General features: G+C 44.9%; 1 protein-coding gene across 1 annotated transcript in view; it reads right to left on the bottom strand.

Moving 5' to 3' along the window:
* LOC137374102 (H(+)/Cl(-) exchange transporter 4) overlaps positions 1 to 18,551 on the bottom strand; it is a 97,064-nt gene that overhangs the window by 33,329 nt on the left and 45,184 nt on the right. The window contains exons 2-3 of the mRNA XM_068039859.1: positions 14,927 to 15,078; positions 6,125 to 6,224 (exon numbers count right to left, since the gene is read on the bottom strand). Coding sequence (XP_067895960.1) covers positions 6,125 to 6,224; positions 14,927 to 15,070 — 244 coding nt within the window. The 5' untranslated portion in view covers positions 15,071 to 15,078. The remainder of the gene's footprint in view (positions 1 to 6,124; positions 6,225 to 14,926; positions 15,079 to 18,551) is intronic.

Raw genomic sequence — 18,551 nt, 5'->3', positions numbered from 1 at the left:
ATCAGAGGGAATAAGTGAGCCGCCATCATTCTGGAGGTACCGCTATCACTAAATAATGTACCCACATGTGCATCAGGGACAGTGTTCCCTAGAACACCATATTATTTAATGTATGCTATTGAAATGCATACACCACTTACGGTTCTTTTATTGCCTCTGCGCTTTCTGACTCCTTGACCCGACAGCAACAATTAGATTTGAAACAAGAAATAACAGATCAAATTCAAGAAATTGATCAGAAGATTAGAGAGGAGAATAGACAAAAACAGGTAACTAACAAAACTTGGCAACCTGTAACCGGGGTGTGGGTTCAGGAGAGAAAGTTTGAACAGAAAACTGGTTTGAGACCCAAGTGGAAGAAACCTGTTCAAATACATTTTGTTATTAATGAAAGAACTGTCAATATATTTGCTAACCAGCCAAATGGCAAGCAATCTCTTAACACTGTCTCTGTAAACAACCTGAAGAGGTGTCCCGAAGGGTACAGGAATGGAGGAACAGTACAAGGTGCAGTCGTGCACTATCTTTCAAGACCCAGCCAGGAGGATGGTATCGGAAATGACGCTAATCAAACTGCAACCAACTGCGTCAATAACTGTTCCTCCCCCACGCACAAACTCGCAGCCCCTCAAAGGTTGGTTTCACTGGGAACCACACCGAACCCAATGAGCAATAGTCAAGTCACAACAACAGGAGGAGGAAACACTGTGAGAAAGGAACAAAGCACCAGAAGACTCTCAGTGATGGGACTTGCTCTCGCACAAAGCAAGGATTAACGTACTGGTAGATTCTTTGTTAAAGGTCTTCCGGATGAAAGCAGTGCATGTGACATGCCTGAGATGTTTTACTGCTTGAACACCTCACACTATGCGATTTCTTGCAGAGAAGCAGGAATAAAACATTTTACTGCATTTGCCCTGAGTGACATTTGGAGGGGAAGTAATGCATGTGATGTTCTCATTCATTATAATATTGGAAGAGTGCGATGGTACTAAGGAAAACATGGCGGAAAGGTTCTTCTTTGTTTTGTCAAGTTAGCCTCTGATGGAACGTACATCTGTTATAAAGATAATCAAGTTCTGAATAACACTCCTATCCAGGCAACATCAGAATTCCCTGATGTTCAGCTCTATTCATTTTATTCCTGGTTTGAGGATGTTGGCTGGAATGTGACTAAAATTAGGCTAAAGCACATTTTACTTCATCCCAACAGGTCTTTATTCAAGATTAAGCAGCAGCTACGGAGCCTTACTTCTCTACGAACACGCCCTCTGAGGATGTTACTTGCTGTGCTCACACCTTCCTACATATTAAATCCTCCGGATCTAGAAATTCTTATGCTCCTTGTGTTATTTCTACGCCTGTTAAAATTAATAAGCTTAGTACTGTACTTAGCCAGTTACAGGGCTTTGAAATGATTCTTGACTATACCGATTATTTAGTAGAGGAAACTGTTAAAAGGGCACAAACATTGCTGTCGCAGATTAAATTGACTAATATTTGGCAAGCTCTAGATTGGCTACAGGCTATTGGTCAAGGGGTTGTAGAGGCAATGCCAGGGTTAACTTTTGCTGCTAAATTTGCCAGTGAATGGCTTATTGATGCTGTTACAGGAGTGTTTGGACGCACTTTTGGTATATTCTCATATCTCGTTCCAGTGATCACTGTAATTGAGATTGTCATCCTCATTCTAGTTCGAGTGATTTTTATTTTCTTTCTCCTCCTTTACAAATTATGTTCAGTGCTCTAGTCTTTGCAGGGTTTTTCTTTTTTCTCTTTTGCTGCTATAATTTTTTTTTAACTCTGCAAATAGAATCTCAGACCAGTGCTGAGTGGCCTTATTTTCCATCTCATCGAAGATATGTTTACCTCGCCTCGTCAGACGTCTCTACCTCATCACATGGTTTCATGGATTGATCATTTATGTTCGACACGTCAAGATACAGTCATCTCATTAAACATTTTGTGACCTCAGATCACCGAACATTGTGATAAAATTAAAAGGTTCATTTTTGGAAAATTTAGATGATCCATGTAAGAATGAGGACTATGATTGTTGTCGAAATAGTCTTCTGTATTATTGCACTGTTTTACATAATAGGCAATAACACATTACTGAATGTTTACATTTTAGACATTACTTAGTTAAAGCAACCTATCTTCGTTGTTCGTCTTTATACTGGTCTAGAGGTGGGTGTGATGAAACATAGGTATAATAGGCTTAATTAGGTAGAATTTAGATATAGTTAATATATTATACCTTTTAGAATTAAAGATTGAATAAATGGTCAGTTTTCGAGACTCACTGAAATTCCCCTTTAAGAAGGTAGAGTTAAAAATTCCAAGGTCTTTCAAGGTTACAATGGAATTAGAACATGACACACATTGAAACTTCTTGTGTGACGACAGTAGGAGGTAGCTATAAACTTAATTAGTCGATAGCATTGGTGATGTAGTCAGACTGGCTCAATAGAAAGTTCAAGGTACCATAAAAAACAATTACAGATAACAAAATAATAAAATGAAATGGTACTTATGGAAACAGATGCCAAGTAAACCCAATTATAAACATTTGGACCAGATAAAAGATCACAACCTCAAGAGAAAGGGATTTCCAGCAAATAAATGGGGATGGTAGCTAATGATATTACCATATATGGATCTCAAAAACAGGAAAAACACACACAGAAAGGTAACACCTATATGCTGAAAGGTCAGATGATAGCTCAGAAACAGTATAAACATGAGAGTCTTGAAACAACAAACCAGAAGTACTTAATTCCTCATCAATGCTTCTCAACCTGAGGCTTACTCATGAAATTTAAGGTAAAAGTTTACTTTGAATTTTGATGGATATTCTAAGATATTTTGCTGTAACATTATCAAGGTTAAACTTTTGGATTCTATTTTAGAAATAAGATCATGTGTTACATCTCTTAGTAATCTTTGATATTGTGGTATACTTAGCCACTTAAAGTGTATTGCATATATTAATATATAAAAGTTAATAAATTGTCTCATGTAGCATTCTGGGTACAACTACAAGGACCCCCTCTCTATGTCTCTTTAAGTGGGGAGATACGTATTGAAGAGAGTTTCCCAGACGCTTATAATATCTGGGATATTTATGGCTTAGCCATAATTACTAAAAATATAGGCTCTCCGAAAGATGGTAATATTCTCTGTTAGTTTTCTTTCTTTGAGGGAAGACTAGTTCAGTTCTTTAGACCCAAATAAGTGTCTATAAGAATTTGTCTGGTTTGAACTTAATTAAAGGAGATTCATAGGGATGTACGCTTGATTTGGTTTAGTCCCTAAAAAGGGTTAAAGTCATAAATCACTTCAGGCAAGCCTGCCCTCTGGCCTATAATTGACCAACTCGGGGAAAATCGCTACCAGGTTACTGAATCCACCTCCCCCCCCCACCCCCAGTGCGGGCTTCTGACCCCCATGTAACCCTGACGTCGGTATCCTGAAGTTTGTGGGGAAAATCCTGCCCTATAAACCATTATTTAAAAGAGATTTGGAGCAAGTATTAGGAAAGGAAGAATATAAAAGGATACAGAGGGACAGCAGCAAAACGGAACTTGATAGCTCCAGTTGAGAGCTGGCATAGACACACTGGGCCGAATTGCCTTGATTTGTGCTATAATTTTCATAAACTCTATGACATGGTGGCCACTTTTCTCTAATCTCCCTGCCACCGTAAGAGACAAGTTTTGGAACATCTGTTTCATCTGATTTATCTCCAGCTGCACTCACCTGTGTCAAAGAACTGAAAAACTACATTGGGTGGGCCAGTCGAGGTTCTTCTTTTGGGCCTCCTTATCTCGAGAGACAATGGATACGCGCCTGGAGGTGGTCAGTGGTTTGTGAAGCAGCGCCTGGAGTGGCTATAAAGGCCAATTCTAGAGTGACAGGCTCTTCCACAGGTGCTGCAGAGAAATTTGTTTGTCGGGGCTGTTGCACAGTTGGCTCTCCCCTTGCGCCTCTGTCTTTTTTCCTGCCAACTACTAAGTCTCTTCGACTCGCCACATTTTAGCCCCGTCTTTATGGCTGCCCGCCAGCTCTGGCGAACGCTGGCAACTGACTCCCACGACTTGTGATCAATGTCACAGGATTTCATGTCGCGTTTGCAGACGTCTTTGTAGCGGAGACATGGACGGCCGGTGGGTCTGATACCAGTGGCGAGCTCGCTGTACAATGTGTCTTTGGGGATCCTGCCATCTTCCATGCGGCTCACATGGCCAAGCCATCTCAAGCGCCGCTGACTCAGTAGTGTGTACAAGCTGGGGATGTTGGCCGCCTCGAGGACTTCTGTGTTGGAGATACGGTCCTGCCACCTGATGCCAAGTATTCTCCGGAGGCAGCGAAGATGGAATGAATTGAGATGTCGCTCTTGGCTGACATACGTTGTCCAGGCCTCGCTGCCATAGAGCAAGGTACTGAGGACACAGGCCTGATACACTCGGACTTTTGTGTTCCGTGTCAGTGCGCCATTTTCCCACACTCTCTTGGCCAGTCTGAACATAGCAGTGGAAGCCTTTCCCATGCACTTGTTGATTTCTGCATCTAGAGACAGGTTACTGGTGATAGTTGAGCCTAGGTAGGTGAACTCTTGAACCACTTCCAGAGCGTGGTCGCCAATATTGATGGATGGAGCATTTCTGACATCCTGCCCCATGATGTTTGTTTTCTTGAGGCTGATGGTTAGGCCAAATTCATTGCAGGCAGCCGCAAACCTGTCGATGAGACTCTGCAGGCACTCTTCAGTGTGAGATGTTAAAGCAGCATCGTCAGCAAAGAGGAGTTCCCTGATGAGGACTTTCCGTACTTTGGACTTCGCTCTTAGACGGGCAAGGTTGAACAACCTGCCCCCTGATCTTGTGTGGAGGAAAATTCCTTCTTCAGAGGACTTGAACGCATGTGAAAGCAGCAGGGAGAAGAAAATCCCAAAAAGTGTGGGTGCGAGAACACAGCCCTGTTTCACGCCACTCAGGATAGGAAAGGGGTCTGAGGAGGAGCCACCATGTTGAATTGTGCCTTTCATATTGTCATGGAATGAGGTGATGATATTTAGTAGCTTTGGTGGGCATCCAATCTTTTCTAGTAGTCTGAAGAGACCACGTCTGCTGACGAGGTCAAAGGCTTTGGTGAGATCAATGAAAGCAATGTAGAGGGGCATCTGTTGTTCACGGCATTTCTCCTGTATCTGACGAAGGGAGAACAGCATGTCAACGGTCGATCTCTCTGCACGAAAGCCACACTGTGCCTCAGGGTAGACGCGCTCGGCCAGCTTCTGGAGCCTGTTCAGAGCGACTCGAGCAATGACTTTCCCCACTATGATGAGCAGGGAGATTCCACGGTAGTTGTTGCAGTCACCGCGGTCACCTTTGTTTTTATAGAGGGTGATGATATTGGCATCGCGCATGTCCTGGGGTACTGCTCCCTCGTCGCAGCACAGGCATAGCAGTTCATGTAGTGCTGAGAGTATAGCAGGCTTGGCACTCTTGATTATTTCAGGGGTAATGCTGTCCTTCCCAGGGGCTTTTCCACTGGCTAGAGAATCAATGGCATCACTGAGTTCTGATTTGGTTGGCTGTATGTCCAGCTCATCCATGACTGGTAGAGGCTGGGCTGCATTGAGGGCAGTCTCAGTGACAGCATTCTCCCTGGAGTACAGTTCGAGGTAGTGCTCAACCCAGCGGTCCATTTGTTTGTGTTGGTCAGTGATTAAAAACTACATTGGGTGGGCCAGTCGAGGTTAGGCTCTGCTATTAATTAAACACTAGTTGTACTTGTCGCTCGGAGTTTAAACGAACAGTGAAAGAAACATACAAACTATGTGAAAATGGCAGACTGGAAAAGACAGATGGTCCATCAAGCCTGCCCCACATCCACATGATACTGGTTGCAGTATCATGACTGGACTCTCCTCCCACTCACACACCCTCCCCACAGCTATGTAATCCCCTGAGAGTGTCAAAAAAAGAGAAAAACTCAGGGTCGGTACAGAAAACTACACTCGGGTAAAATCCTCTCTGACCCCTCAGACGATAGCAACCAACCCACATCGCATGGACCATGTAAACAATATACACTGAGAAGCATTGTAATATCATACCTGCCAGAAGTCCAATGAGTAACATCACTACCCATCCTGACCATGCATCCAACAAGCCTTTGATACGTTCCCATAGTGACTCTTTACTTCTGCTTGTGATCTGAAAATAAAGGCAGACTGATTCTATGTGATGATTGTTCTTTGTAGCCATCATACTTTTACTGCAAATTGTATTTTATTAATATGCAGTTAATGTCAGTTTTGCCTTGCTTAGTAATAAAGTTTATGGGCATTAATCTCTGTTCATGATAAAGCAAACAAGCTATAAACGGCAAAGGAAAGCATTTGGTGAGCTTCGGTATCAGGTTGGGCTCAGGTGGTACCACTCTTTTCTCCAGGTCTGAAGGTCATGGGTTCATGCCCCACTCCAGAGACTTGAGCACAAAATCCAGGCTGACACTTCGGTACAGTACTGAGGGAGTGCTGCACTGTTGGAGGTGGTGTCTTTTGGATGAGACGTTAAACCTCTCAAGTGTATGTAAAAGATCCCATGGCACTATTTCGAAGAAGAGCAGGGGAGTTCTCCTCAGAGTCCTGGCCTATATTTATCCCTCAACCATCATCAGTAAAACAGATTACCTGCTCATTTATCTCATTGCTGTGTGTGGGAGCTTGCTGTGTGCAAACTGACTGCCACATTTCCTACATTACAACAGTAACCGCACTTCAAAAATACAGTTCTTCATTGGCTGTAATGCATCCTGAGGGTGTCAAAAGTGTAACATTAATCTAATTAATTCATTTCTTTATTTTCCTTTCCTTCATTTATTTCTTTTCATAAGTTGATTAAATATCTGTATTTGTCAGTTCTGAATCAACACTCAGGCTAGTCCAAAGTTAAAATCACTATAGAATGCAGACAAACTGTGACACACCGAGAGCAGTCCTAGCAAGGAGACCCACCGTGATTGGTCTGCACATTCCCAAAAAAAATCCTGGGTTGACATTGGCAGGTGAACCAATTTTGTCCACATCTGATCCCAAGTACTTTCTGTTGGATAATTCTTTCCTTACCCTTTTAACAAATTCATTTAATTAGAGACAGTAATATGTTTGATAATTCACTTAATTTATTACCAACAAATCATCACTCTTAATCACCCTAACCAATAAAATATCTATCTGACACACCCTCACCAACCAACTGTACATCAAACAAATGATCTTCCGCCATGGTGTCAGTGGTTTGTTTGCTATACACAACCATAACACTGTATTGTTCCTCAGGTTCACATGACCATTTAATTTGATCTTTGATCATGTAGTTGTGTTTTATGAAATTAGTGCATGAAGGATTAAGTGTTAGATCTTAAATGAGAATACCCTTGACTCTGGATAATCCTGAGAATTGTACATCAGTGGGTGGAATTTTAAACAGATTTTCACACTGTTTGGTCAAAGACCATTAGTGGGTCGTGAATCCGTTGGAATCTGCAGTGGGCTCTGCCGAGGCTCTTTAACTGCATCATGGCAATAATATCCAACCTCCAGGTTCCCCAACCGATTAGGGAGGGTGGGCAGGATGACGCACTGGATCTGTCATTGGAAGGATTTCTAATTACAGGGACCACGACATGGGTTACAAAGGGTCACCTGCACATGGATTTCTGAGGCTGCAGCAACCAGAGGAATGGAGACCTGGGAAGGTTGCTCCCTGCCTCTCACACTCTTACCTGGAGGTCCTGCTGCAGGATCCGAGGGGCTGCAGTGAGGTGAGCTCTCCCAAGGGAGGAAGAGAACAACCTCTACAACCACGCAGGCATGGATGCAAGTGGTCAAGTAATTCAGCAGCAGGAGTGTGGTCCCTCTAACCTGGAGACAGTGCACCAAGAGGATCCAGGACCTCAGGAGGGCGGGAAGGCATAACACTTTCAGGTGCCAAGACACCACACTCTGACTTTCCCAGTATTCTCCTGCACAGCACTCCTCAGGACAACATACCTTACAGCTGCACTCATTCCTCTCTTCCCAGCAATTCTCACATCCCCATCTAGACAGCCAACACTCACACTCACCCTCATTCTATTGTCCTCTCACACCCATGCCTCAAAATCACCCTCTGCAAATGTTGCCCTTCCCTCCTCTTCACACAAGCTATTTCTAATATTAAGAACTCTCTGCTTTTTCTCCATGCAGGAGAAGAGAGCACAAAACCTCGAGAAGAGGTAGAGTCAGGGGTGCGGCAAGGGGGAGGGGGCCGGTGGCCCTCCAGTGACAGGCACCTCAACGGCCACTGTCAATGCATGCCCACCTGGTTCACTGGAAAGGAGGTCTTGCCTTTGAGCTGGATCTCTGTGTCCATCCAGCATGTGGACCAGCATATGGCTGAGGAGAAGGCAACTGGTGCTGCTCCTGGTGCTGTTGATATTGCTACTTTTCTTGTTCCCATCAGAGGTAGAGCTACATAAGCTGCTCCCATACCATGGTGAAGGCTGGCAGCAGGTAAGTGCAACTGAAGGTGAGTGAAGTGCTAGACAGGTGAAGTGCCTTCCAAGAAGTTGACAATCCTCTGTCAAGCACTGAAAGCGCTCTCTGAGAAGAAGTGCTGTGAACAGCAGCCTCTCATCTGGCCATGGCTGCAGCTCTTCAGTTTCACTGATCAAGGGCTTCCCAGCCTGACAGTTTCACTGAAGAAGCTCTTCTCACCGTGCACTCGCCTCGGTCACCCTGGTGAGTTCCACACAGCTCGGGAATTAGAACCGCTGGCTTTCGAAGCCAGAATCCTTGTTTAAAACTGAACTTAAATGACCTACTTGAATATTTAACTGCCCTACTTGGCAACTGCACAAGGGTTCCCCCCTCACCTTCCAATCCTCCCCGGTGAAACCCAGAAGAGGGTGGGATAATGTCGGGCTCCGAATCTGACGTTTCTTTCAGGCAATTTAGCTCCCAACGCACACCCAAACATGCCTCCCCTTGCCTGTAAAAATTCTGTCCAGTATATCAGCAAAGTAAATTGGTGAAGGAAACTAGGCAGAAATACGTTTTTTTTATTCGTTCATGGGATGTGGGCGTCACTGGCCAGACCAGCATTTATTGCCCATCCCTAATTGCCCTTACGAAGATGATGGTGAGCCTTCTTGAACCGCTGCAGTCCATGTGGGGTAGGTATATCCACAGTGCTGTTAGGAAGGGAGTTCCAGGATTTTGACCCAGCGACAGTAAGTGCGTCATTTGAATGGAAGGAAACAAAAGAAAGACATGCATTTTTATAGCACCTTTCATGACCTCAGGATGTCCCAAAGAGCTCTGTAGCCAATTAAATCCATTTTTGTTAAAGTGTTGTCTCTGTTGTAATGTAGGAAATGCAGCAGCAAATTTGCACACAGCAAGCTCCCACGAACAGCATGGTGATAATAACCCTATAATTTTAGTGATATTGCTTGAGGAATAAATATTGGTCAGGACACTGGCATAGTGCCATGGGATCTTTTATGTCCACTTGAGGGGGCAGATGGGTCCTCAGTTTAATGTCGCATCTGAAAGACAGCATTGCTGACAGGGCAGCACTCCCTCAGGACTGCATTGATGTGTCGAGCATACGAATTAGGAGCAGGAGTAGGACACTCGACACCTCGAGCCTGCTCTGCCATTCCATAAGATCATGGCTGAACTGATTACTCCACATTTCCAGCCTGGATTGTGTGAAGTCCTTGGAGTGGGACTTGAACCCACAACCTACTGACTCAGAGGTAAGAATGTGACCAACTGAATCATGGCTAACACCCATAAATAAACTAAATAAGTCTGATTAAATCATTCTCTCCCTCATGCTCTGGTCCCATTTTGAACTGGTCAGAACATGGCAACCCTATTTATGGTACTGAATTAAGTCATCTTTATGGGAATAGCTTTAAAGGAGATGCCCAGACTAAATCATTTTGTATGAATGCTGCATAACTCCTAACCCTTGTAAACTTCCTATTTTTAGCATGTCTTAGTAAAGTAACGCTTGTCCAAGCTGTTGCTCTCATGTTTTTTTAATTCATTCATGGGATGTGGGCGTCACTGGCCAGACCAGCATTTATTGCCCATCCCTAATTGCCCTTACGAAGGTGGTGGTGAGCTGCCTTCTTGAACCTCTGCAGTCCATGTGGGGTAGGTATATCCACAGTGCTGTTAGGAAGGGAGTTCCAGGATTTTGACCCAGCGACAGTGAAGGAACGGCGATATAGTTCCAAGTCAGGATGGTGTGTGACTTGGAGGGGAACTTGCAGGTGTTGGTGTTCCCATGCATCTGCTGCCCTTGTCCTTCTAGTTGGTAGAGGGCACGGGTTTGGAAGGTGCTGTTTAAGGAGCCTTAGAGCTGTAAAGCTAAGTACCATGGAGGCTCAAGCCCACATATCCATATTCCCCTCAAGTCTATGGGCATTTCGAGTTACTGTTACTATCAGATCTGATTTTGGATTCACTCACCAATGAGTTAACAGCACTAAAAACAGCCCCTTTGCAAAACTGTAGGTGCACAAAATTTGACAAATATGAAGATACAAATTATAAGTTGCCTGGGCTTTGGTCATGTCCGTCAGTTGAACATACGGTGTGTGTGAAAGACCTAAATGTAGCATTGCAATTGTTTTAATATATTTGTGTTGCATTTCAATCAGGGAACAGTTGGACTACATCTGATTCTATTTAAATACTGTACAAATACTTCACCTCACTTATTTAAAGCTGAGTTGGCCTTGGAAGAGGGTTTAGCACTTCCAAAACTTTGATCCCTGTGCAATCTCCAGTTAGTCCTTTCAGAGCATTTCAAAGAAAGCAGCCAGCACCACTTAAAGGGGAAGGGGTCTCTAGCTGCAGACAGTAGGGGCAGCTGCGAACACAGAAATGGCTGTAAGACCTATAGTTCTGGTCCCCAGGTTCTTCTCCGATGCTCTGGAATTGGTGATTCACCCTGACCAGACCTGCACTGTACCCAGCAGGAAGATCTCTGATAGTCTCGCGCTACTCAGGGATACGATCGCCTACGTACGGGACAGGAGGGTGGACACCTGCCTCATCAGCCTGGACCAGGAGAAGGCTTTTGACAGGATATCGCACACCTACATGATGGACTTGCTTTCCAAAATGGGTTTGGGGATGGAATCTGCAATTGGATCAAACTGCTCTACACAAACATCAGTAGCGCAGTCTCAATCAATGGGTGGGAATCAGAAAGTTTCCCGATTCAATCTGGAGTCAGACAGGGCTGTCCTCTCTCCCCAGTCTTGTTTGTTTGCTGTATCGAACCTTTTGCTGAGTCCATTAGGAAGGATGCGGGCATAACAGGGGTGACAATCCCAGGCAGCGGAGGCACTCAGGTCAAAGCCTCCCTGTACATGGATGACGTTGCCGTTTTCTGCTCAGATCTGCTGTCCATTCGCAGACTGATGAGCATCTGCGACCAGTTCAAACTGGCCACGGGCGCCAAAGTCAACCACGGCAAGAGTGAGGCCATGTTCTTTGGGAACTGGGCCAATCGATCCTTTATCCCCTTCACCGTCAGCTCAGACTACCTGAAGGTGTTGGGGATATGGTTCGGAAGGGCTGGGGCATGTGCCAAAAGCTGGAAGGAACGAGTAGCCAGTGTACACCATAAACTGAGCATGTGGGAGCAGCGATCTCTCTCCATTGTGGGTAAGAACCTGGTCATCAGGTGCGAGGCGCTCACATCGTTGCTGTACGTGGCGCAGGTCTGGCCCATACCCTATTCCTGCGCTGTGGCAGTCACCCGAGCCATTTTCTGCTTTATCTGGAGATTTAAAATGGACCGGGTCCGGAGGGACACGATGTTCAAACCTTTAGATAAGGGTGGGAAAAACGTGCCCAACGTCGCCCTCATCCTGGATGACCACTTTCATGTGCGGCTGTATCAAGCTGTGTGTAGATCCCCAGTACGCAAACTCCAAGTGTCACTACGTGCTGAGGTTCTATCTGTCCCCGGTGTTACGAAGGATGGGTCTGGTCACATTGCCGCGGAACGCTCCATCCAGTTGGACCGTGCCGTACCACCTATCCTTCGTGGGAAAGTTTCTGCGGGAAAACACCTTTGACCACCAATCCATCAGGCAGTGGTCTGCACGGAATGTCCTTAAGGCCCTACGGGAAAAGGAGATGGTGGATCCTGTTGGATGGTTCCCCGAGCAGACTGCTAAAGTCATTTGGCAGAATGCCTCATCACCAGAACTTTCAAACAAGCACCAAAACGTAGCTTGGCTGCTGGTGAGAAGGGCCCTCCCTGTCAGATCCTTCCTGCACGCCCAAAATCTTGACCCCTCCACACGCTGCCCTCGAGGTGGCTGCGGTGGGGAGAGACAGTTGCCCACCTCCTCCTGGAATGTGTCTTTGCAAAGCAGGTGTGGAAAGAGATGCAGTGGTTTCTGTCGAAGTTCATCCGAAGCAGCTCTGTAACACAGGAGTCTGTGCTCTACAGGCTGTTCCCAGGGACGCACACAGAGCTAAACATCAGCTGCTGCTGGAGGACTATCAATTCAGTGAAGGACGCTCTTTGGTCTGCCCGAAACTTGCTGGTCTTCCAGCGCAAAGAGTTGACCATGACCGAGTGTTGCAGACTGGCACATTCCAAGGTCCAGGACTACGTGCTGAGGGACGCACTAAAGCTTGGGGCAGCCGCTGCAAAGGCTCAATGGGGAAAGACCACTGTGTAAGGTCCTCCCACCAAAGTGAACTGAGAGGTTGGATCCATGGGAAACCCCTCGGGCTGTATACAACAAATAAGGGTTTGCTGTAAAATGTACACGGCATGTAAAATGGAATGGAAGGGTTGTGAGGCAACTCACTCCTGTATCGAAGAAAACTGATTTCCTTTGCACTTTTTGGAATGTAATTTGGTGCTGTTTTGAACTGGTTTGTAATGCATTTTTTACAGATTTTTATGAATAAAGTATATTTTTGGGGGAAGAAATGGTTCTTCTCCGATGCCACTTTGGAGGTTCTGGCACAGGCAGCAGACTGGAGAAGGTAGAATCTGCTCTCTCTGGGGTGCAGAAAACTCTCCAGACATCATTTCCATTGTGAATGGGAAGAGATGGCTGAGGAGATCAATGCCAGGTGCTTTGCTCACAGGACACGGCTGTAATGCCGCAGAACGTTCATTGACCATGTCAGCAAGCTTGTGCACTATGGCTCAGAGCATGGAAGAGCCCTGCTCTAATTTATCATGGGGCTTCGAAAGAACATGGAGAGTATTCTGTCCAACATGGAGCAAGTGGTCAGCATGAACACAAAAGTGGCGCCTACCATGATTAAAGCCTCTGCTGACAGCTTTGATGACAAGCCTTTTTTTAATTCCTTCATGGGACATGGGCATCGCTGGCTAGGCCAGCATTTATTGCCCATCCCTAATTGCCCTCAAGTGGTGAGCTGCCTTCTTGAACTGCTGCAGTCCATCTGGTGTAGGTACACCCACAGTGCTGTTGGAGAGGGAGTTTCAGGATTTTGACCCAGCGACAGTGAAGGAATGGCGATATAGTTCCAAATCAGGATGGCGTGTGACTTGGAGGGGAACTTGCAGGTGGTGGTGTTCCCATGTGTCTGCTTCCCTTGACCTTCTAGGTGGTAGAGGTCAGAGGTCTGGAAGGTGCTGTTGAAGGAGCCTTAGCAAATTATTGCTGCCACTATGCGTCGGTGGTGGAAGGAGTGAATGTTTAAGGTGGTGGGCGGTGTGTCGACTCAGCAGGCTGCTTTGTCCTGGATGGTGTTGAACTTCTGGACTGTTGTTGGAGTTGCACCCATCCAGACAAGTAGAGAGTATTCCATCACACTCCTGACTTGTGACTTGCAGATGGTGGAAAGGCTTTCGGGAGTCAGGAGATGAGTTATTTACTGCAGAATTCCCAGCCTCTGACCTGCTCTTGTAGCCACATTATTTATATGGCTCTTCCAATTGGGAGAGTTTTTGGTCAATGGTAACCCCCCCCCCCCCCCCCCCCACCCAGGATGTTGATGGTGGGGGATTCAGTGATGGCAATGCCAATGAATGTCAAGGGGAGATGGTTAGATTTTTTCCTGTTGGGAATGATCATTGGCATGGTGTGAGTGTTACTTGCCACTTATCAGCCCAAGTCTGAATGTTGGCCAGGTCTTGGCGCATGTGGGCACGGACTGCTTCAGTATCTGAGGAGTTACAAATGGTACAGAAGATGTGCATGCATCAGCAAACATCCCCACTTCTGACCTTATGTTGGAGAGGGGGTCATTGCTGAAGATGGTTGGACCTAGGACACTACCCTGAGAAACTCCTGCAGTGATGTCCTGGGGCTGAGGTGATTGGATGCAAGAACCACAACCACCTTCCTTTGTGCTAGATATAATTCCAACCAGTAGAGATTTTTCCCCCTGATTCCCATTGACTTGTATTTTACTCGGGCTCCACGATGCCACCTTAATATTAAGGGCAGTCACCCTCACCTCACACTGGATATATTGCAACACTCACTGGATCCATGTTCATCTATCCCTCCACATTCTCAACCTTTATGGTGTATAAAGTGGGATGTGCCTCATCATTCTAGCGCGACAGGAAGGCTCTTCTGTCAGATGTGCTTGTTGAGCTTCAGTTTCTGGAGAAAATGGGCACTGGAATATGAACTCTTGTTTTTTTCTTAAATAGAGCTTATTTGTCCAATTGTTGCTGGATTAAAATCCTGGAATGCCCTTCCTAAAGCACTGTGAGAGTGTCTTTACCATACAGACTGCAGCGGTTCAAGAAATCAGATCAACACTGCCTTAAGGGCAATTAGAGATGGGCATTTAATGCCAGCCTTGCCATGAATTTCTAAATTAAAGAAAACATACCTTTCTATGTCTGTCGGTATCACGGGACTTTTCCCTTAACCAGTCAATAGTGTGAAAGTCTTCATACATTCCAACTTCTGGGACTGATTCATCCAGGAAGTCCATTAAATTCCCTGAGCCATTCATCTCATCTCCTGTTGCCATACCAGATCCTGTCAAGAAGGAGGCAAAAAAATTCAACAAGGAAGAAGAGATTTCAATGCTAAAGAAACGGCACCTCAAAATCTGTTAAAACAAAATAATTTATGCTGATACTACATGGTCTACAGAGTATATTTTACACGACTTCACAGTACTGTAACAATATTCTAACAGTTGTGTTTGACAATGTCCCTTTGGGAGTGCTTTGAGATAATTTACATTCAAGGCACTACATAAATTAAAGATATTGTTGTTGTACACTCTGCAGGCTATTATAATAGTATAGTCTGTACACATTATTGTAACTGCATGCAATGTGGTCAGCAGTGTAACTGTATACTTAGTAGGCAGTATCTAACTTTTACTTTTAGCTTGCCTTAATGTGGAGCCAGCTGGAGTTACATTTCTCTTTAAGCCTCCTTATTAGTAAACTTGATCACTGTTGCCTGTGGGCAGCTTGCAGTTAAACCGTCTGAAAGTCAAAGAGCCTGGACCCATGAGATGCATTGTGTATGATCACTCCCACAGCTCATTTATTTCAATAAGGTATAACTTTGGACGATCCGAGGGCCGCTACAGGCAAAGGGGTTCATTGCACTAGTCCTTTCAGGCGTCTCTTGGATGCCACCAAATTTAGGTCCCATTGATAAGTTTGAGATTCGCCTCTGGACTCCGTGCTATAACGTAGGCCTACACCATTACTCGCACTGAAGACAGGATTTATGATTATTTGGAAAAGCATAGTTAGATTAAAGATAGTCAGCATGGCTTTGTGAGGGGCAGGTCATGCCTCACAAGCCTTATTGAATTCTTTGAAGATGTGACAAAACACATTGATGAAGGAAGAGCAGTGGATGTGGTGTATATGGATTTTAGCAAGGCGTTTGATAAGGTTCCCCATGGTAGGCTCATTCAGAAAGTAAGGAGGCATGGGATACAGGGAAATTTGGCTGTCTGGATACAGAATTGGCTGGCCCCTAGAAGACAGAGGGTGGTAGTAGATGGAAAGTATTCAGCCTGGAGCTCGGTGACCAGTGGTGTTCCACAAGGATCTGTTCTGGGACTCTGCTCTTTGTGATTTTTATAAATGACTTGGATGAGGAAGTGGAAGGCTGGGTTAGTAAGTTTGCCGATGACACAAAGGTTGCTGGAGTTGTGGATAGTGTGGAAGGCTGTTGTGGGTTGCAACGGGACATTGACAGGATGCAGAGCTGGGCTGAGAAGTGGCAGACGGAGTTCAACCTGGAAAAGTGTGAAGTGATTCATTTTGGAAGGTCGAATTTGAATGCAGAATACAGGCTTAAAGACAGGATTTTTGGCAGTGTGGAGGAACAGAGGGATCTTGGGGTCCACGTCCATAGATCCCTCAAAGTTTCCACCTAAGTTGATAGGGTTGTTAAGAAGGTGTATGGGGTGTTGGCTTTCATTAACAGGCGGATTGAGTTTAAGAGCCGCGAGGTTATGCTGCAGCTCTATAAAGCTCTGGTTAGACCACACTTGGAATATTGTGTTCAGTTCTGGTCGCCTCATTATAGGAAGGATGTGGAAGCTTTAGAGAGGGTGCAGAGGAGATTTACCTGGATGCTGCCTAGACTGGAGGGCATGTCTTATGAAGAAAGGTTGAGGGAGCTAGGGCTTTTCTCATTGGAGCGAAGAAGGATGAGAGGTGACTTGATAGAGGTGTACAAGATGATGAGAGGCATAGATAGAGTGGATAGCCAGAGACTTTTTCCCAGGGTGGAAAGGGCTATCACCAGGGGGCATAATTTTAAGGTGATTGGAGGAAGGTTTTGGGGAGATGTCAGAGGTAGGTTCTTTACACAGAGAGTGGTGGGTGCGTGGAATGCACTGCCAGCGGTGGTAGTAGAAGCAGATACATTAGGGACATTTAAGCGACTCTTGGATAGGTACATGGATGATAGTCGAATGAAGGGTATGTAGGTAGTTTGATCTTAGAGCAGGTTAAAGGGTCGGCACAACATTGTGGGCCGAAGGGCCTGTACTGTTCTATGTTCTATGACAGTTGAAAAGTTTTCCATTTCGCAGCATCAACATTCCTCATCTTCGCTGAACTGTTTTATTTTACAATGCAATAAAATCTTCACAGATGATTTTTCATGTAGCCACAAGTCAAAATCATTGAAAGGATTATTCAGCATTTCCAGTCTCAACTACACTTTCCCATGAAGGAGCCAGGTGGATCCAGCAATGAACAGTGCTGGCCGACCGGCAGGCCTCTCGATTCATGAGTCACCTAATCTTCAAGATACTTGAGGGATAAAGAAAATGGGGAGCAATAAGGCATCACATTAAACAGTGGAGTGAGCTGATGTCTTCATCTGGCCGGAAATCTTCTGATGCCAGGTAAATGGAAGAGAGCACCGACAATACACTGGGATGGAAATCCGAATGGTTCTACAAATGAGTAGGGAATCTGCTCCAATAGATTACGGAAAAATGTTCACCATATGTTTTTAAAATGGAAACAGATGGAATTTGTGCTGAGGTTTTCCAACATACAGCAAAATGCTTACTGATAGCCCCTCCAACAAATACAGCTTTTTAAGACACTTGAGGAAATGCAGTTTCTCTTGCTCAAACAGAAAATAGACAAAGGTTTGAAAAGACGTGCTTATGCTATTTTTTTCCAGTAAACTAACACAACACAACAACAACTTGCATTTATATAGGGTCCAAGATGCTTCACGGGAGCAAAATCAAAACAAAGATTGAAAACTCAGGCCAAAGGAGCAGACACTAAAACAGGTGGCCAAAAGCTTGGCCAGAGAGGTCAATTTTAAGGAGTGTTTTAAAGAAGGAGAGAGGTGTAGAGAGGCAGAGAGGGCTATAGAGGGAATTCCAGAGCTTAAGGCTTATTATTTTTAAACACAGCCTTGCCCAAAAAGTTTAATGTAAAGAGCATATGAAATCAGTGCAGGAGTAGGCCAGACAGCCCCTCAAGCCTGCTCTGTCAACCAATAAGATCATGGCTGATCTTCTCCCTCAACTCCAGTTTCCTGCCCTATCTCATAAACCACGCCTTCTGTCTAACACACCCTGGGAAAATAGTGTCAGCCAAACAAAGTTTACAACTAGTTCAAACCACAGGACAGCCCCACTGTTTACAACTTCCTAAATCCCAGTATCAATACAGCAGGCCCAAAGAGGTTTATTTTCCAACCAATGCACTTCTACTAAATTCCTGTGCATGGTATTTTTTAACACTGTTTTTGTGAACTCGTTTAAAAACAAAGGGTTAATTCTTGGATTAGAAAAATACCACACCAGAAGCAGTTAGAATGAGCAGATTAAATGTATGGAAGAATATACCCCAGCTTATGGGAACTCAAACATGAGAAAGTTACCGAGGGTATCACACCCCAAAGCTTTAAAAAGATTATTCAAATTCCCCGTTTTTCTAACAAAGATATTCCTTCATCAATTTCTGTCGAGCACGCAGTATTTACTCTCTATGGGAAAATGA

The sequence above is a fragment of the Heterodontus francisci genome, chromosome 10 (assembly GCF_036365525.1).
Source record: "Heterodontus francisci isolate sHetFra1 chromosome 10, sHetFra1.hap1, whole genome shotgun sequence".
NCBI classification, from domain to species: Eukaryota; Metazoa; Chordata; class Chondrichthyes; order Heterodontiformes; family Heterodontidae; genus Heterodontus; species Heterodontus francisci.
Note: the sequence above shows the minus strand (reverse complement) of the source record. Positions and strands in the feature narration are given on the sequence as shown.